The sequence below is a fragment of the Microtus pennsylvanicus genome, chromosome 4 (assembly GCF_037038515.1).
Source record: "Microtus pennsylvanicus isolate mMicPen1 chromosome 4, mMicPen1.hap1, whole genome shotgun sequence".
In the NCBI taxonomy this organism is placed as follows: Eukaryota; Metazoa; Chordata; class Mammalia; order Rodentia; family Cricetidae; genus Microtus; species Microtus pennsylvanicus.
Window position 1 is genome coordinate 84,685,131 of NC_134582.1, and position 18,958 is coordinate 84,704,088.

An 18,958-nucleotide genomic window follows, 5' to 3' on the forward strand; every position below is an offset into this window, starting at 1 on the left:
AAAGCTTGCCTGAAGATCTGAGTGCAGAGTTAAGCCACTAAAAGCTAGGCAGTGATGGCACACAACTTTAATCCCAGTATTTGGAAGTCACACGCCTTTAATCCCAGCACTAGGGAGGTGGAGACAGGAGTGATGTGGCTGGTGAAGAGAGATATAAGATAAAGGCAGTCTGAGGTCTGGTGGAGACTGATGCAGTCGGGAAATGCAGTCTGAGGACAGGATCACCCCTTCGGCCTGAGCATTGGTAGAGGTAAAAGAACTCTCTAGTGGCTGGCTGCTCTGCTTCTCTGATTTTCAGTATTAGCCCCTATATCTGACTCTGGGTTTTTATTATTAATACCAATTAGGATTTGTGCTAGAACCGCCAGGCGCTGCTTCTATCTTTGGCTCTGCTATCCAAGGCTCCCGTGCTCAAGATAGCCTCAAGGTCCAATGTGGCTGCTCTTACAGTCATTTCCCAGACAGCAGGAAGGAAGCTAAACTCAGGAGTGTGGGGCTGAGGATTGAACACAGTATTTCATCCAGGTACCTGCGGCACGTGGTAACAGAGAAGGGCTCAGCTTTTCTGCAAAGGCCTCTGTGGCACAGTGCAGTGACTTGTAAGGCCTGTGGGGGACACACCCATCTCCCCCAAAGCTAGCATGGTTAGATCTTGGTGTCTGACCACCCTATTTCCACAGGGAAATGTCACCTTGCATTTGTTTACTGTGAAAATGCCTGTACCTATCCTCAGCCCTCTAAGGCCTCAGGTGCCAGCAACCTTTATGTTGAGACGGGATTTATCACCCACCTAGAGCTCACCAGGTAGGCTAGGCTGACAGGCTACCTAGCGAGCCCAGGAATCTGTTCGTCACCACATCTCCGCTGTTGGGATTACACACCTCTAGTGCTAGAATTACAAACCAACTGTGCCCAGCTTTTTAAATGTGCATTCTGAGCCAGGCAGTGGTGATGCACACCTTTAATCTCAGCACTTGGGAGGTAGAGGCAGGTACTCTACAGAGTTCCAAACCAAAAAAAAGTAGATTCTGGGGGTTGAACTCAGGTTCTCATGTTGGCAAGGAGAGCATTTTACTGACTGAACCATTACCCCAGCCCTGAGGCCCCTTTTTCAGCTAGGAGGATAGAGCTGCTTGCTGGAAGTAGCACCATTGGGAAAGTTGAACAGAAAACCTTCAGATGGCCTCTTCAGAGCTGTTCTGCTTTGTAGATTAGGATGCAACCCCAAATCCCACCGTTCGGAGTGGGGGTGGCTGAACCGGACTCAACATGGACCCTCCTGCTTCTATCATCCCTGAATGACACATGGGAGTCTCCCATCACTAGGGATGTAGCCTGAGACACTGGCCTTGAGAGTCCCCCAGCACTAGGGATGTAGCCTGAGACACTGGCCTTGAGCTACTTGGCAAAGACTCAGTGCCCTTGTGCAAACAAATGCAGACATGCTTCTGTGTGGGGCTCGTGTGTACATAGAGCTCAGCCACACTATCTAGGGTCCCTTTCCTGTTCAGATTCTCTCCTGAGGATACTCGCAATGGTCACTTCCAGAGGGACCATCAGCTCAGGGCCAGCATCTAGGAGATGGCTCCTTTCTCTCAGGCCACTGTTCTTATCCACTCAGCCTTCCCAGCAGACCTTGAAAGCAGATGGGGAGCAGGGACACAGCGGGTGCTGTCCCTTTAAGACACATCCTGGGTCAGATCCAGCAGAGGAAAGTATGGTAAACATCCCTGAGCCCAGAGGGAAAGGCAACATGTCCTAGGCAAGAAAGGATCACACAGCAGACATGGGAATCCCTCTGTGGACTTACTTAGAAGGGCAGCCGGCTAACAAAGCTCTACATGTCTTAGCCTTTTCTCTGTCCCACTGACGAATGGGGAAACTGAGGCTGGGGGGGGGGGGAGAAGAAGCACTGCCCAAGGCTGTGGGTGGAACACTGAGTGATTGCACAGAGTGTGAATGAATGCTGGATTGCTCCACCACAGTCCTCCTGTATTCCTCTAAAACGACTAGGGGTTGCCCAGGGGCTCTAAGGACAGAACAGGTTCCAGTGGTGCCTGGGGCGCTTCCCTGCCTGCCTGCCACCAGCAGCCTGACAGACACATATCCCGCCCCACCCTGCCTCCTGGAGCCCTACTAGTGTAGGAAGCGGCTGGTCCCACACACGGACTAGAGATGGCTGCTCATAGCAGGTGTCCACACCATGGATTTGGCTTTCCAGCAGGGCTGTCAATATAGTTCAATGGCAGAGTACTTGCCTAACACGCGCAAGGCTGCAGGTTTGATCCAGTGTGTGCTATAAGTCGTGTAAGACTCCCTTGCCTCCCAGGGTAGGTGCCTGCAGTATGAATTCTAATTGGTCTTAATAATAAAAACCCAGAGTCAGATATTAGGAGGTAAAAGTGGAAAGATCAGAGAAGCAGAGTATCCAGTCACTAGTTCTTACCTCTATGAAATCCTCAGGGGGGGGGGCAAGATCCTGTCTCTACAAATCCTCAGACTGAATGCGTTGAACGCCTGTCTCCTCCCACCTTATATTCCTCTCTCCACCCAGCCATATCTCTTCCTGTTTCTACCTCCCTAGTGCTGGGATTAAATGTGTATGACTCCCAAGTACTGGGTGGGATTAAAAGTGTAATCCCCCACTGCCTGACCCTGTTTCCCTTTTAGACTAGATCAATTTCATGTAGTCCAGGGTGGCCTTGAGCTCAGAGATCTGTCTGCTTCTGTCTACTGAGTGCTGGGATTAAAGGCACGTGCCATCACTGCCCAGCTTCTATAATTAATTAGTGGCTAGCTCTGCCCTCTAATCTTCAGGCAAGCTTTATAGCACAAACAAAATACAACCACAGGCACCTGTGGTGTTAACCTCCAGGACTCCCTAATGGGCAAAGCATTGAGGGAACATTTGGGAGAGCCAGAAGCCAAGCAATCAGTCTCAGTCATGGAACCAGAGAGTGCCACGTTAGAATTTGGCCCTTGCTGCCCTGAGTCTCTGCCCTCAGCCCCCTGGGACCTCAGGTGACACAGAAGTGCACAGCAGGGCCTGAAGCTGCTGGTTAGTGGAAAATCCCATTTTTAGATAAACACTTTAGGCTGATTCGCACTTTCTGTGCCTTCGGCTTCCCTTCTAAAACTAACCTGAGAGCTGAGCATTCGGGAGCAGCCACTGGTCTCCAATGCCCTTGGGAAGACCACCTGTCCCATTAGGAAACATTCGCTGAGGAGGGGGACTGGGCAGACAGGCCATTTGTGCCTCCAGGAGCTCCAAGTACGGCCTACTGGCCTGAGAGCTCTTGACTGAACCTTTCCCAGGTGTGGAGGAGTTGTGCCTACTTCCCAGGGCTGTTCTTGTGTGAGGGCAGACACACATGTGTGAAGAGGCCAGGAGACAAGCTTGGGTGTCTGTCATTCCTTAGGCCCTGTGCACTTTTGTTAGAGACAGGGTCTCTCATTGGCCTGGAAATCCATCAAGAAGGTTAGGTTAGCTAGCCATGAGCTCCAGGGATACACCTGTTTCTCTGCTCCTATCTTGCCATCACTAGAATTACAAGCACACACCAAAGTGCCAGGTGTTTTAGGTGGATTCTGGAGATCAAAATCAGGTCCTCACACCCAAAGTAATCACCTCCCCAACTGAGTTGTCTCTGCATCCTTGTATGTATGTATGTATAAAGTTGCGCTGGGCATGGTGGCTCATTCCTTTAAGGCCAGCACTCAGGAGACAGGTGGATCTCTATGAGTTTGATGCCAACCTGATGTACATAGTAAGTTCCAGGATTTACAGAGCTACATAGTGAGTAAGTAAATAGTTAAATAATTGCTATTTGTTAAATAAATAAATAAATAAATTGCACATCAATGCATGTCCAAAAGAAGGTGTTGGACCCCGTGGAGTTGGAATTGTAGGTGCTTGTGAGCCATCTGATGTGGTGCTGGAAACCACACTCGTTCTCCACAAGAACAACAAGGGTTCTTAACTGCGGAGCCATAGATCTAGCTCCTCACCCCTTAGTCCTGTTCTTAAGAAGTAATGGCGCCAGCTTCACAAAGCGCTGTCCTCTGTATCTCTTCCTTGGTGTCTGACTACTCCTTAGGGTAGGTTTCCACTGCGCCTGCAACAGGACCTGGCATACTGGCAACCTCAGACACCATTTCTTTCTTTCTTCTTCTTAAATAATTTTTATTTTATTTCATGTGGATGAGTGTTTTGCCTGCATGTATGTCTGTGCATCACATGTGTGCCAGAGGAGAGTGTTGGATCCCTTGGAACAGGAGCTAGAAATGGCTGTGGGTGCTGGGCATCAAACTCTGGTCCTCTGGAAGAGCAGTCAGTGTGCTTAACTACTGACCCATCTCTTTAGCACAAACACCATTTCTTTTTATATTTTATTTTTTCTTTTTTAGTTTTTCGAGACAGGGTTTCTCTATGTAGCCCTGGCTGTCCTGGAACTCTGTAGACCAGGCTGGTCTCAAACTCAACGGTGATCTGCCTGCCCCCGCTGCTGGGAAAAAAGGCCTGCACCCACCACCATGGGCCAGGCACCTTTCTAATACTCATCTTCCTTCTGGTGGTGTTGGTTGGTGTGGCAGCGGTGGTGGTGGTGGTGGTGGTGTGTGTGTTGGGTGTGGGGGTAGGAGGACAACAATGACAAACAGGATTACTTGGCCTTGAGCAAACGCCAGCCTTACACTACAACACAAGCTGGAAAGAAGCTGCATAGAGAGAGGATGAGCCTCTCGGCCACAGAATGCCAGTTCTGGGCCCAAGTAATCTTCCTAATCGGTCCACGGTCTGCTGACTCCTTCTAGAATGCTAGGGAAGGGAGGTATCAGCAAACACCAGGAGAGAACGCAAAGTGGGGCCCGAGAGCGAGGTCAAAGTCAGGAGGAAGAAGAAACAGCAGCAGGCCAATACCCTCAATTCCCTCATCGGGTGGTTCCTTGGAAGACAACGTTCTCTCACCTCCATGTTCCATCTGGCTTCTAGGCTAGGGGAACTCCCAGGACATGCTACTGGGACACAAGGATCCACTGAGCCAAAGCCTGCAGAAGTCAAACAGCTCCTTCTACCCTTGGAGTGCACAGTGCCAGGTCCAAGCAGGACCATGATGCCAGCTCCCCCCACACACTAACGCTGGTACATTACCGTCCTCTCTGCTTCCCTCGGGCTTCTAGAATGCGCAGGAGGCCCTCATTCATATCTCCATGTTCCAGGCAAAAAAGCTGAGGTCCCTAAAGTGGAAAGCCACGTGCTAAGGTGTCCCAGAGTGACTGTTGACACCCTTTCCTGAGTTGAGTACTTAGCAAATACTGGGACTTTACAGCCTCAGGGTGCGCCCTGCCCAGGGGAAAACCTCACCAGGGGGCAGCAACGGGCACACCCTGGGCCTCACTTTTTAAAGATTAAGTGCTCACATTCAAAGCTCAGAGAGGGGCCCGCTTGATCAGCTGCGTTGAGACGGGGTTCCTGGGGACTCTCTGATGCCATCGCGAGGACAGGCGCCGGGCTACCTGCCCCAGTCATCCATGAGGAGCCTGAGAATTGGGGCCATCAAAACGCGAGCTAGGTTATCCAGGACCAACGCGATTCCAGCATCCGGCCTCTAGGCCTGGACCCGCCCCGAGTGGAGGCGGAGTCTGGGGGCGGCCGCGCGCGGGGGGGGGCGTGTCGGGACCGGCCGGGGGCGGACGCACGACCGTAGCCCGCGGCAGAGGCGCGGGCGCGCTTAGGCCGAGAGCTAGGCGGCCCGGGCGGCCGCACCATGGAGCCGGGCACCGAGGAGTACGAGCTCAACGGCGACCTGCGCCCGGGCTCCCCCGGCTCCCCCGACGCCTCGGTAAGACCCCAGCACCCCCTGCCCCGGCCGCTGTGTGACCTTGGATGGCGCCGCCCTCTCTGGGCCAGGCTCAGCAGCGGGCACCTGTGGGTGACGGGCCCGGTGCGCGCGGCGTCCGCACTGCGGGGTGGTGGTGGTGGCCGCTGCCCCCGGGCAAAGTCGTGCTTAATCTGACCGGAGCACAAGTGGTGGGGTCTGGGGCCAGCACAGCAGGTGGGCAGAGGAGCCAGGAGGTCTAGCGTGCTGCGGTTGCCGTATGGTGCCGGGCCGTGCCACGCTGTGCAGAGCCCCACGTCTGACTGGCCACACTCCTCCGGTGGAGGAGGCTGGCATCCCGCTCTCCCGGACTTTCCTTTCCTCCCACACCGCCCTCCAACTTTCAGTGCCTGGGAGCTGTCTCCTCCTGCGTGCCCTGGGGTGGGCGGGAGAAGGAGTCACCGCCTCCTGGTTGGAAGCCAGCATCAGGCAGACAGCTACGTCACCACATGGTGACCACACGGTTGCAGGCAGCGGTGGTAGGGGAACCTAGCCTGTGCCCTGCTGCGGTCACCTGCCTTTGAAAAACAGAACGTCACCCTCTCAGCCTTCAGGGTGTCCACTCTAGGACTGAAAGGACCTGCCCAGAGTTTGCTCTGCCGAGGCTACAGCGGTGGTCGGATGCCCCATGTTGAGGGAATCATCCTTCCTCACCCCTCACCTCATAGTCTACCTCCAGGGCAGAGCCTGAGCATGCCAGGGCCCAGCCTTCACTAGTACCACCCCGCATGGCCCTCTGGCCCTCTGTGACTTGTTGACTTTGGACATTCCTTCTTTTTCTGACACTCCACCCCGGGGTAGGGGTGGGAAATTGCACCAGGCTGGGATTTCCCACAATTCCCCGTGGGGTAAAATAAACTGAAATAGGGACCTTCTACCCCGGTTCAGGCCCATACTGTGGGAACAGGGTTGTTCAGGGAGGAGGGACCAGAGGAGCAAGAGGTGGAAGCCTGGCCGTCTGTTCCTGGATGAGAGGAGAAAATGGGACTAGAAGAGCCGTGAGACTCGTTCAGGTGTGACAGCTGAGACTTGCGAGCACTCTGGGAGCAGTGGACAAGGGACACCCTGGCTGTTCTGGAGAGGGTCAGATCTCTCTGGGCCTTTTTTTAACATCATCTAACTGGAAGAACCAATGATATCCCTCTGCCTTTAAGGCCAGGGGATGCAGATCAGGAGCGGGTGGACAGGTGGTTTAGAAGCTGGTCTGAAGGGAACCCTGCCTGTCCCAGCCCCGGGCCTTGCCTTGCTGTGCCTTCCCTTCGGTGCTATGTCTGTTGAACTCTGCAGACAGCTGGATGAGGTGTGCCTCCTAAGGGAAGTCTGGGCTTATACACAGGAGAGATGGGTTAGGTGCTTGGGAGTCCCTGTCTTGGCTCTGGGAAAGAGAGAGAGAGAGAGAGACCCCGAGAGAGAGACCCATCCCCCACTGCTTCATTGAAAAGCACAGGTAGGGGAATAAAACTACTGCCTGACAGGGGGTTGGTGGGGAGCAAAGGCCGGAGAAGGCTCCTGTGTGATGGAGTTGCCTGCATTGGCTTGCTGGAGGGACACAGATTTGTCCCTCTGGTTGAGTGGAAAAGCACCCAGGAAGAGGGATCCGTACAAGTAGAGTCTTGAGTCTGGATTATTGAGAACATACAGGGCTGGGTGGGAGGGGGGGTTGTTTAGGGTCGTTGGGGACAGGATGCTTCCCTGGTGTGTGGCCAGCCTTAAAGGCTGCCTCACTCAATGCCTTGTCCCCCTTCCCAACCTCAGGACCCTACCTCCAAATATCTGGCGTGTCAGCACTCTGTGCCTCAGTTTATCATCTATGAAATGCCGTGGGAGCAGGGCTTCTGCTAAGTAAGAACTGTATGGCTGGTGCAGAGGAAATGCTTGCAACAGAGTACAGCGCACAGTGGTGTTAGCTATGGAGGCATTCTCATGGTGACACCCACAGAGGCTTGGGGAGGACAGTGCTGTCCTTAGGGTGGAACCTCAAGGGAAACTCAGTTTTGCCTTTGGAAAAAGGAGCGCCCTAACCTCCCAGGTGGCAGAGGCTCCGCAGAGCTGCCCTAGTGGGTCCTCTGAAGTACAGCACTCGGCAAGCTCTGCCTGTGCCCCTCCAGATGCTAGGTGCCCCAGAGCCAGGCGCCTAAAGGCCTCATTCATGTCCAGACCGAGGCAGTTGTTGTGAGTTAGCTCACTATTACCTGGTAGCTGTGGAACAGTAAACACAGTTCAGTGAGGAAACACCATGCCCATGTGATGATGCTGGGTGTAGCTTCGTGTTAGACCCTGCTTGGGCGGGGGGGGGGGGACTGAGTGGAGCTGGGCAGTAGCCCTGCGGTGCCCACCCTGCTCTCTTGCCCCTCACTGAACCCAGGCTGAGGTATCAATGGCCATATCTTAGATCTCCAGGCCATGTCATTGTACCATGCACACGCCCATTCCCTCTGCCTGGCCTCAGCTGCCAGAAGTTTTCTGTTTCCCTTATTTTTGCTTGCCTGGCAGATCCTAGGACAGTCAGATCTTAGCCAAGTTCTAAAGGCCACCCTAGTGGGCCTCAGGGTAACTCCTGGTCAGTTCTGAGCCACAGGAAGTGAGTCGGCTGTGGGGACCCTGCCTCCTATCCTTCCTGCTCCCTCACTGGAGTTTCCTGACTAGAATGCATATGTGGAACCAGGAAACACTTAGGCTCCCTGGGCAAGGGCAGTGCAGCCTGGGGCACCGAAGTCTAGGCTTTAGATTCGGACAGGGACAGGTGGCTTCCTGCTGGATCTGGCCTAGGAGTGGGTCTGCAGCTCCTGCCCCTGTGCCACAGTAACCCCCACCATCTGCTGGTGTGTAACAGGGTCTCTGAGCAGTCCAGGGTGGGGTCATCAAGGATCTATCTAGACTTAGACCTCTGGGTCACCTAGGACATTTTGGCCTCATGGAGGGCCTGTGTAGCCTGGCCTTTCTTTTCCTTGTTTCTCTTTTTGTTCATATGCTGGTATTGCTCCTTGACTGCAGTCAAGTCTGTCACCGGGGAGAGCCAGGCACTGAGTATGGGTATATCCTGGCCCTGCCATTTGATGCAACATGCCCCAGCAGGTCATGAACCTCTGAAATCATGGTATAAAATCCCCTGGATTTTCACATCTGTTTTACTGATAAACAATCACCCTGCCGGCCATTGGTGTGGCGAGATTGGGAAGGGCAGGGTGTGTATATAAGGGACAACACCCTGCTTTATGGATCAAGCTGATGGGCACAGATCCCCATCTAAGCTTTGGGGGGGGGGGGTCCATAGCACTCATTGTGCTATGACTAAGCCAGCCCTTAGGTGCCCACTCCCCTCCCACCTCATCCATGAGACAGGCCCTGTCAAGTGCAGCTCCCTGTATATGCTGACTACTGCACAATGTTCCTTCTTGGTGTTTAGAGGAAAACAGCCTACTTGATGTCAGTTCCCAGCTGCCTCTGAGGCTTCAGGAAACTCCTGCCAGCCCTGGGACATATTAACCAGTATATTTTCTCCCTCATCTGCCCAGGTCACTGGCACAGGCATGGCAGGGTTTTCTAGCATGCTCGAGCAACTAGTTAGGCCCGCAGGGCTCCCTGATCTGTGGTTGGGTGGCCCAGCCACCCTTGAATCCATCCTATTGTATATCCTGGGAGAGGCCATCAGCATGACTCAGGATCAGACCCCAGATTGGGCCCCTTCCCAGCTGCATGAAGCCCCAGAGGCCTCAGAGGGTGGACACCTATGGTATGTGTGCAGGTGCAGCCCTATCCTGGCTTTGAATGTGGATCTTCCACTCCCTGGAGGTATCCTACAGAGCCCCCAGAGACTCCCATCTCCTGATCCCCAGAGAAGAGTGGTGTGTCCCAGTTCTCAGTGGCAGATGGGTTTCCCAGAGGGCATCCCCAGATGTGAAGGTAGGGAGACCTACAGTATGTGGGGGCACAGAGCCAGGCTGTGGGAGGTGGAGTTTAACACCATGCAAAGGCCTGCTTTGCCTTCGGGCCTGTGCCTCAGCCTGAGGCCCTTATCTTACAGGGTGAGAGGGAAGCAGATGGCTGATGGATCATAGCCTCTGTCAGTCCCAGGGGCTATGAGCCATCCCAGGCTTTAGGTCCACAAGCCCCGTGGCGTATGTGAGACACAGACAGGGCAGGACTGGCTGTCCTGAACTAGACACAGGGCCCCTTGAGAACTGTCCTCTTAGAGTCTCAGCTGCCGGGACTCTGAGCCCCAAAGTTCAGATTGTAGCCTGGCCCCCAACTGCTGTGTAGCTTTGGAAAGAAACTTCCAGTGCAGAGCCTCAGTTTACCCCTTGAGTGAGAACAGCAGAGACATAGGAATTTGTGACTAAGAGTCCTGAGAGCAGAGGGGGAGGTTAGGGACATGAAACAGCTCCTTCATGTATCTGTTCCTTGTGATGATGTGATCACCAAGTATTTAAATGGTTCAGAATCAAAAGGAATTCTTCCTGCCGCCCAGCAGCCTGCAAGCTTAGCCTGCGGCTTTTATTGCATCATTCATCCATTCTCTGAAGTTGGAGTTCTCTGCTCCGCCAGCTAAGCTATCAAAAGTTCCACTTTCTGTGTTTATGTATGTATGCATACATGTGTAGGCACATTTATCTGTGTGTGTTTATGTGAAGATACGTATATGTATGTGTTATGTGATACATGGGCTTGCACATACACGCACACACAGTACTCGAGACATATGCATACCTATGTATGTCCATGCATTTGTAAACTTCTACAACACATACAACTGCATATGCATGTAAAATTATACACACATACCTATATACATACTCACACACGAGGAATGTACCCTTGAGTAAGAACTGTTACCAAAAGGAGCTTGCTATTTGAAGGGCAGCTTACTTTGAAAGCAGGGGTTGGGATGTTCCAGCCCAGGTTCAGGCAGCAGAGCCCACCTGTTCCTCCCACCACCCACACTGCCTTCCTTCTTGAATGCATGACTTCAGAAAAAATTTCAGGCACGCACACTGTCCAAGTAGAGGCATCTGCTTTGGGCTTCCCAGCCTGCAAGAAAATAGTCACCTGAGTGCAGTGAGCACCTTCCCCACAGCACCGCCTCCATGCCCTGTATCTTTCATGAGTCTAGAAACAGGATCTTTCAGGGTGGCGCCAGGTGGCTGACTGCCAACAGCGGGTCCTGGCTACCTCTTTGAGCTCCATGCCCATCCCTGGAGGCTATGATGCGGGCCTTGAAGGCTCGGGGGCACCAGCGGACAAAAGGCTGAGCCTAGGTCTGGTGAGACTTTCCTGGGTAGCTGAGAAGGGGCCCAGGGCAGCTTGAGAGAGCTGACTGGCTCAGTGGAAAGAGAAAACTAGCCACTTAAAGGTGCCTTAGAATGCAGCAAGCCAGCCAGAGAGGTGACCTGTTGGTACAGGAGAGGGACAGGTCCTACCAGGGGGATCGGGGAGGTATACTGGAAGCAGGGACCTCCAGAGAGAACCTCAGAGCATGGGAGTATCTGGAAGGGGAAGCCCTGTGGGTTGAGAGAGACTACAGGGTCCTTTGTGACTAGCAATGAAAGAGAGGTGGGAGGTGACCTGGGAAGTGGCCTCCGGGGAGGAACAGGGACTGACTGAGATTAGCCATAAGAGAAGAGAGAAGGCCATCAAGGGTTGCCCACCCTGAAAGGAGCTCAGAACTCTATCTCTGCCGTTACTCTGAAAATTCAGGAGACAGACATCCTGTTCTACTGCATGCAGGTTGGTGGGGCATCTATTGAACACCTGCTGTATGCTCTTGGTGCCACATATCCACGAGTAGCTTTAGCTAAACTGGGTGGCGAGACCGTTCTGTAGGGTGATGCTGAAGCTGGGGTTATTGTCTGTATGTGAAGCTACACTGAGGGTAGTGAGGCTGGGCCTGGGAGGTGAGCCAAGGCAGGGTTGACCAGACCTTTGAACTCAGTCCAGGAAAGATTAGTTCAAGCCTGGGCCAGCATGTGGGGAGCCTGTCTACTCCCACCTCGTGTCTCTTCCTGATACCAGTCAGGAACGTAGACTCTGAGGAAGGGGAGGCCCAGGGTTCCCAGGGAAGGAGGACTACCTGCTCTTGTACAGGATAGAGAGGGCCATGGTATTTCTCAGCTGGAGGCCAGTGTTGCTGAGGATGGTGTTCTGGCTTCCTTCTCTCCAGAACATTACTCCGGGGAATTTCCTTAGAGTAGTGAGCACTTGCCAAGGTTGGGGCATCAGAAGCCCTACCTGCAGGGGCCTTGGTAATTCCCCGCAGCACCAGGAAGACCCAGATCCCCAAGTTGACCCTGCCTGCTGACCGCCTTGCTCCCCACAGCCACCCCGCTGGGGTTGGAGGAACCGGCCCATCAATGTAAACCATTATGCCAACAAGAAGAGTGCTGCGGAGAGCATGCTAGACATCGCACTGCTCATGGCCAACGCATCGCAGCTGAAAGCCGTGGTGGAACAGGGCCATGACTTTGCCTTCTTCGTGCCCCTCGTGGTCCTCATCTCCATCTCCCTCGTGCTGCAGATCGGAGTGGGCGTATTGCTCATCTTCTTGGGTAGGGTCCATGGCTACTTGCACAGCCCCAGGGATGGGTGGGGAGATACATAGGGGTAGGTGGGGGGTAGTGGTTTCTCCTCGGATACTTGGCTCTCAGGTAGCCAGGTTTTTGGTCCAGGCTGTGGCTTCTCCCCTCTGACCTTGTCCTTTGAAAGCAGAGTAAACTTTAGGGTCCTCGGGGTCTGGAAGATGGTATAGTGCAGGGAAGGGGGAGTGAGTTCCCTGCCATGATAGCTTCTGTCAGCTAGTCCTCCCTGCCCAAACCAGCTCAGGCCTGACTTTGCTGTCTGTGTCCAGTAACAAAGAGCAGCCAAGTTCCACAGGAGACAAAGAGACCCTTACCTAGGAAGCAGGGATGAGACTTTGGGTCAAGATGTGATAAGGGGACTCTGGTTTGGGAGGTAAAGAGGAGATGCTGGGGCATGAGGTAAAGAGGGGATGCTGGAGATAAGATGATTCTGGGCCCACAAGGTGACTTTGGACCTGGACCACTGTCTCTATGGACAGGATGTCCAAGTAAAAACCCGAAGTGTAGAGTGCAATCACTAGTTCCCAAACTTAATCACTGAATGTGCCCTCAGCAGGCAACCCACTTTCATTGGTAGGCACAGATGGATAGCAGATAGGAAAGTGCCTGAGGTTTCCAGGGTTAGAGCGGATGTCATCAGGAACAAGTTGGGCTCCAGATTTGCTTTCTGACAGTGTGACCTTGGGCTAATGAGGGGACCTTCCGGGACTTCATGGTCCATACCCGTGCAATGGGTATAATAGCACAGCCTAGGTTGGATTGGAGGCTCCATAAATTAAAGCTCTTGAGTTCAGCACTTTTGCCTTTGAAGCAAAACCTGGCCTGGTGGCATTCAGAAGTGTCGTTAGCTTAGCACATAACATGCCGGGCTTCTTTTCCTCGTGGAGAAAGTGGGGAATATAGAAGGTAAGCATCCATGCCTAATTTTAGCAAAGCAGGCAATTTTTGAATGGGGAACAAAACACTAAATATGGCCAAGAGCCCTACACCGTCCACTCAACACACTCCCGAGACACTTTGATCTGGTCCAGGCTTCCCTGGGCAGCATCTACTCCCTCTCGCCCACAGTCAAGTATGACCTTAACAACCCAGCCAAGCACGCCAAGCTGGACTTCCTTAACAACTTGGCCACGGGACTGGTATTCATCATCGTGGTGGTCAACATCTTCATTACGGCCTTTGGGGTCCAGAAGCCTGTAATGGACGTGGCACCCCGGCAGTAGGGTACCCAGGTGAGTTGCTATCACCACCATGGGAGACTTGCAGGGTATGGTGGGTTCTAGGCTGGCTGTCCCCTCATGTGGCATGGCCAGGCCGCTTACTAATCTTCTGAATGTAGTCCTTGATGCTTCCTGAGTATGTAGGTCATCTGGCCAGGAGGCTGGTACCAGGGCCTGTGGAAACTGGCCCCAGTCCTCCTGGCTCTGGAGATACTCTTCATGGTTATCTCCAGAGATTTCAAATATTTGGTGACAGCATGATCTGCTGCTGCTGACAGCTGGAGTAGTGGCTTCTGCTAGGTGGGTGGCCATGGTCACCATGATAGGCCGGTCTTTCAGTCCCGACAGAGACCCAGGAATATTGTATTCACCGTGAAAGGGCTGCAGCATCTTGCCCGTGGTGGATAGATCCTTACACCCAAGACCAAGTAGCCCTGATGCCCACAAGCTGGTCACTGGCATGGACTAGGCACCCTGTCCAGCCTGGGGCACTGTTAGTTGGCCCTTGCAGCACTCACGCCTCTTTTCGTCTTTCCAGAGTCCTTAAAGTGATCTGACCCGCAGCCCAGCTGTCCAGACCCCTGAAGCTGCTGTGCCCTCCAGGCATCTCTCCTCTTGTGTGCAGCACTCCCTTAAACCACCAGAGCCCAAGCTGGCCACCGCTGGACCAAGGCCAGGGATGGACTTCCATCCAACTGTGACTGCTGTGTGGGCAGCCACCCAAGGCATGTGGGATCTGGATGCACGGCCATGAAGATTAGAACTGGACAGCCCCACAGAAACTCATGCCCGGAGAATGGTCACTGCCCACCCAAGGACATGCAGCAAGTCCACGATTGGGCTCGATGAGGGGCCAGCACTGGCCTCTGTCTCAGGACATTCCAGAAGGACCAGGATATGCCCCTCCCTCTGCTGATGCATCACTGTCCCTATTTCCCATGGAGCCTGCACAGGTCACCCTGGAGACTGCTGCCTCTGCTGTTTCCTAACCCCCGGACCTTGGACAGCCAACGGTATCGTCAGCTCCAGAACTGGCCAGTGGTTCTAGCCTCAGTGCCTGGGCTTGGCTGCCAATCATTAAGAGGCAGCCATGCCAATGGGGGCTACAGGTCATGCTGGCACCGTCTGCCAGCAGTGACCTGGGAAGAACCCTAACCCCCTACTCAGGGGTTTAGGCCCCACTTTTCTAATCAGGAACGACAATAAAGCTTATATGCTTCCCTGCTGGGTTCCATGTGCCACCCTCCCCTCCTGGGGCACCACTCTCTACTCCCAGACAGCCCCTCCCTGCAGGGGCATCAGCACATTCTAGCTAGGGTCTTTATCCTCTTTGGGATACCTGATTGAACTCTCAGCCTTTCCTCTTTCTAGGGTAGGTTTTGAGGCAGAAGTTGGGATCTGAGGCTCAACAGCCTTTATGTACAGAGCAGTTTTAAGAGAGGCTGGGGAGATAGCTCCGTGGTAGAGTGCTTACTGCACAAGCTTGAGGACCCAGGTTCAAATCCCCAGCGCCCATGTACAATTCCAGGTGCAGTGGCTTGTGCTGGGATTATCAGTGCTGGCGTAGCAGAAGGAGCCCTGTTGTCCACTGGCCAGCCAGCTAAAGTGACACCTGGTTTTGACATCTGGGCTCTACACACACATGCTGCACAATGTCATATGTATATATTGCATGCACGTGCGCACACACACACACAAGTTGCAAAAATAGTTCATAGAACACTCTTACACACTGAACGTCTTACTAGGCATATTCTCTGTTGTTCTGGAGTGTGCTCTGCTGGCCTTTTCAGGATTTGGGAGTACAGGTACCTGGGCCCCAGCTGCCCAGGAGTGTGCCAGCCTCTGGGTACAATGTTGGAAGGACACAGCAACTCTCTGCACTTTGACTGCCCAGTGTTGGCATGCCAAGTACTAGAAACTGCTGGTCTTCCCAAATGAACATCAGTCTGATACACCCAATGACTGCCCTGTAAACCTCAGTCTCATGCCCAGGGCCTGTATCATTTGTAACAAAACAAGACAAAACCTTTCTTAGGATACCACATGCCCCTTACTACCTCTTCAAGTTCGGGAGGTGTCCCTCAGGCCTGCTCAAGTGAAGGAGCTCAAGGATGGGTCTTCTAGGTACCTGGGGTTGCAGGGCTGAGAGGAGTCATGCACCATGGCTGCCCAAGGTTTGTCAACTGGAATCTTTGAGGCTGTCTCTGGCCGTGCTGTACTGGGAAACAGCCATGTTCTTGTCTCTAGTTGCCAATGCTGGCCTCAGTGGGGTCACATGTGCTCTCTACCCACTCGAGTGCTCACTGATGCTGGCCCCTCTTGTGCTAACACTTAGACACATCTCTGTGCCAACTGTCGGACACCCCCAAAGTGGTGGCCAGCACTTCCCATGGTCAGCAGGGACCCTCTCCTTGATAGGAGATGGCCTGAGACTATCTTACCTAGAGGTCTCCCTCTCCCAGCAGAAGCAGGTTCCCAGGCCCTCCTCTCCTCTGCTCTGTTATTCTCACTGTCCCTTCCAGCTTCAGCCCTCCATCTGCCCCATTTCCCTCACATTGGCCCTGTGCTGAGGCATAAGACCCACCCATACCCGATCCCCTTCAACCAGCCTCTGTCCTCTCTAGGCATCCTTCCCAGTTCAGAGAGTGAGGGACCAGGGCTTCCCTCAAAACCCCCACTTCCTATCTATCCCTCACTTACATGAATAAGCCCGTTTAGAAACCAGGGCTCTAGGACATCCCAGAAGCCCCTGCAATCTTGGGTGAAGCTGACCAGTCAGGTACCCAAAGTAATGGATGAGAGAAATCACCTCTGGGGGAAATGGTCAGACCCCCTTTACATACTCCAGGAGAAACAATTTTATGATGCATGTTCGTAATTCCACTCGGGAAGTGGAAGCAGGAAGATCAGAAGTCCAAGGTTATCCTCAACTACCTAAGTAAGTTTGAGGTTAGCTTGGGCTACCGGAAAACCTGTCTTAAAAAAAAAGTTCCAGGGGAAATCTGGGTGCAGGGGTACATATGTCATCACAGCTATTCGAGAACTTAAACTTGAAACTGCGGGCACACAAAGCAGAAGGCTGCCAAGTGTAGTCAGCAGAGTCCTGTGTGAGGGCCTGGGTCTCACCAGACCTGTCCCAGTGTGCCCTCCACCACGTGGACTGGCCAGCAGCCTCCTGGGTGCCTGGACTCAGCAGCCGGATGTTGACCAACACATGCTTTAATTTAGTTCCTTCTTCATCAAAAGAGGAAACCCCCAGATGGAACTAAGGGGCTCTGAAGTGGTTTCACCGAGTTTAGGCTGTAACCCAAGCCAGAGTCCCTGGTCAGGGTAGCTCAGCGTGAGCACATAGCCCTCTCTGCCATGGACCTGTGCTCAGAGCTGACCTTTGACCATCTTGATGCCCCTGGTGAGAAGAGGACCCCTCACAGTCTGATCTCCTGATGTGTGTGTCCCTGTTCCGCCATCTCCATCCTTTGGTTTGTGCTTCCTCCTGCTCCCCACGGCTCTGTCCTAGACGACTCCCTCACACCGGATACCTATGCCAACTGTCTCCCACCAGCATGTAATCTGATGCAAGGCCAACACTGGCACCCAGGAAATAAGAGTTCTGCCAGGGAGCTCTGCTGGAGCTGGAAGAAATGGGTATATCCCGTTCTGTGCTTTTTTACTCTACACGCATGTGTGACTGTGTGTGTGTGTGTGTGTGTGTGTGTGTGTGTGTGTGTGTGTGTGTGTGCGTGCGCACACACGTATGCACATGTGGAGGTCAGAGATGTCTTCCTCAATCACTCTCCTTTTTTGAAGCAGGGTTCCTCGGTGATCCTGGAAATCACTGATTCCATTAGACTGGCTGACCAGCAAGCTCCAAGGATCCTGTCTCTAGCACTGGGACCCTAGGCAACACAGCCATGCTAAGCTTTGTATGGGGTGCTAGGAACTGGGTCCCCATACTTGCACAGTGGAGGATCTCCCCGGCTCCCTTGCTTCTCTTGATGAAACCTTGGCCTGGGCCAGCTCTCCACCCACCATTGCCCCCAGAGTCAGTGGCAAACACTGGCAGTGTCTAAGCATCAGGTTCCCACGCTGTTGCTCTGGTGTTTCTGTCCTTACCACGTGTCCTTTAAGAAGCACTGTGTGCAGTGGGGCTGGACTGGGAGGAGCGCCTGCCTGAAATGTGAGCTGGTCCTATCCAGCCAGACTGCAGGTGTCTCCTCCCACACTGTCATGCTCAGCCTCCCCCTGTCCAACTACCCAGGTATCTTTCCTCCCCCCTGATTCCATTTCCTACCCCTCTGCCTTCATGGCTTTCTGTTGTTCCTTCCAAAATACTTAATTTTTGGAAAGCACTGACTCTGGTGCCACTAATCTGGGAGGGAGGAAGGACCCCAGAGGCTGTCTTCTGCCAGTGGGTGCCACCACCCACTCTCAGGCCCGGGGAACCCTCCATCGCACCCATGTTACCTGCCAGGTCGACTGCAAAATGGAACTTAAGGATCCTTCCAACACAGCCTCACTCAAACCCCCCTTGCTGCCCTGGTCATCAGCAAGATAGGACCAGAATCTTGACTTGCTGTCAGATTAAAGCCAGGCAGTGGTGGTACACACCTTTGATCCCAATACTTGGGAGGAAGAGGCAGGCAGATCTCTGTGAGTTCAAGGCCAACCTGGTCTACATGGCAAATTTCAGGCCTACACAGTGAATCCCTGTCTCAAAATACAAAAGAAAGAAAGAAAGAAAGAAAGAAAGAAAGAAAGAAAGAAAGAAAGAAAGGAGAAAAAAAGCTAAAATAACAACAGGAAAAAAACAAAAACAAACAGAAAAATACCACAAAAAAGTAAAAACCTTGGGAGGGTGCCCTACAGTGATTTAATCAGTACCTCCCTAAGCTAGGCCTGTCATGCATTCCCTCCTGTGTCTAGATGCCCCACCCTCTCATCCACCATATAGGTGAGAGACAGAGAATTGAGCAATGATGGGACAGAACAGTGTCCCTCAGCTTTCCATCGCCCTGAGGGCCCTTCAGCTGCTAAAGTCAGTGGGAAGAACAACAGGTCTGCCTGTCCCAGCTCCTCATCTGGTCTGGAGGAGGGTAAGTGCCCAGGACCCCCTCAACTGAGTCATGGTCTGTGGCTGATTGGATTTGTGGCTAGGGGACCTTGGCAGGGCCTCACAAGCCATCTGCAAAGGGGAGATGGCCTAGCCCGCAGGGGCTGACCCAGCAGGAACTAGAAATAATGCCACCACACAGAAGCAGAGTCAGCGCACCCCCAAATCGTCAGTTTG

The 18,958-nt window shown here is 53.3% G+C and overlaps 1 protein-coding gene across 2 annotated transcripts; it reads left to right on the top strand.

Annotated features, from left to right (window-relative positions):
* The first annotated feature begins 5,655 nt into the window (after window positions 1-5,655).
* Ninj1 (ninjurin 1) lies at window positions 5,656-14,890 on the top strand. Of its 2 annotated transcripts, XM_075969702.1 has the most exons (5): window positions 5,656-5,840; window positions 9,392-9,551; window positions 12,188-12,418; window positions 13,517-13,680; window positions 14,207-14,890. In XM_075969702.1, exons 1-4 carry the CDS (start codon window positions 5,766-5,768, stop codon window positions 13,669-13,671), a joined length of 621 nt encoding a protein of 206 aa, XP_075825817.1. In that variant the 5' UTR covers window positions 5,656-5,765; the 3' UTR covers window positions 13,672-13,680; window positions 14,207-14,890. The 2 variants fall into 2 exon arrangements, with proteins under 2 accessions (XP_075825817.1, XP_075825816.1); XM_075969701.1 differs by lacking the exon at window positions 9,392-9,551 and having other exon boundaries at window positions 5,664-5,840; window positions 12,190-12,418.
* The last annotated feature ends 4,068 nt before the right edge of the window (window positions 14,891-18,958 follow it).

Bases quoted from the DNA above. Each gene is read 5' to 3' on its own strand.
- Ninj1 (XM_075969702.1), top strand. From the start codon at position 5,766: ATGGAGCCGGGCACCGAGGAGTACGAGCTCAACGGCGACCTGCGCCCG. The intron at 5,841-9,391 runs GTAAGACCCCAG...TCATCTGCCCAG, and splicing joins CCGGCTCCCCCGACGCCTCG to GTCACTGGCACAGGCATGGC. The intron at 9,552-12,187 runs ATTGGGCCCCTT...CTTGCTCCCCAC, and splicing joins GACTCAGGATCAGACCCCAG to AGCCACCCCGCTGGGGTTGG.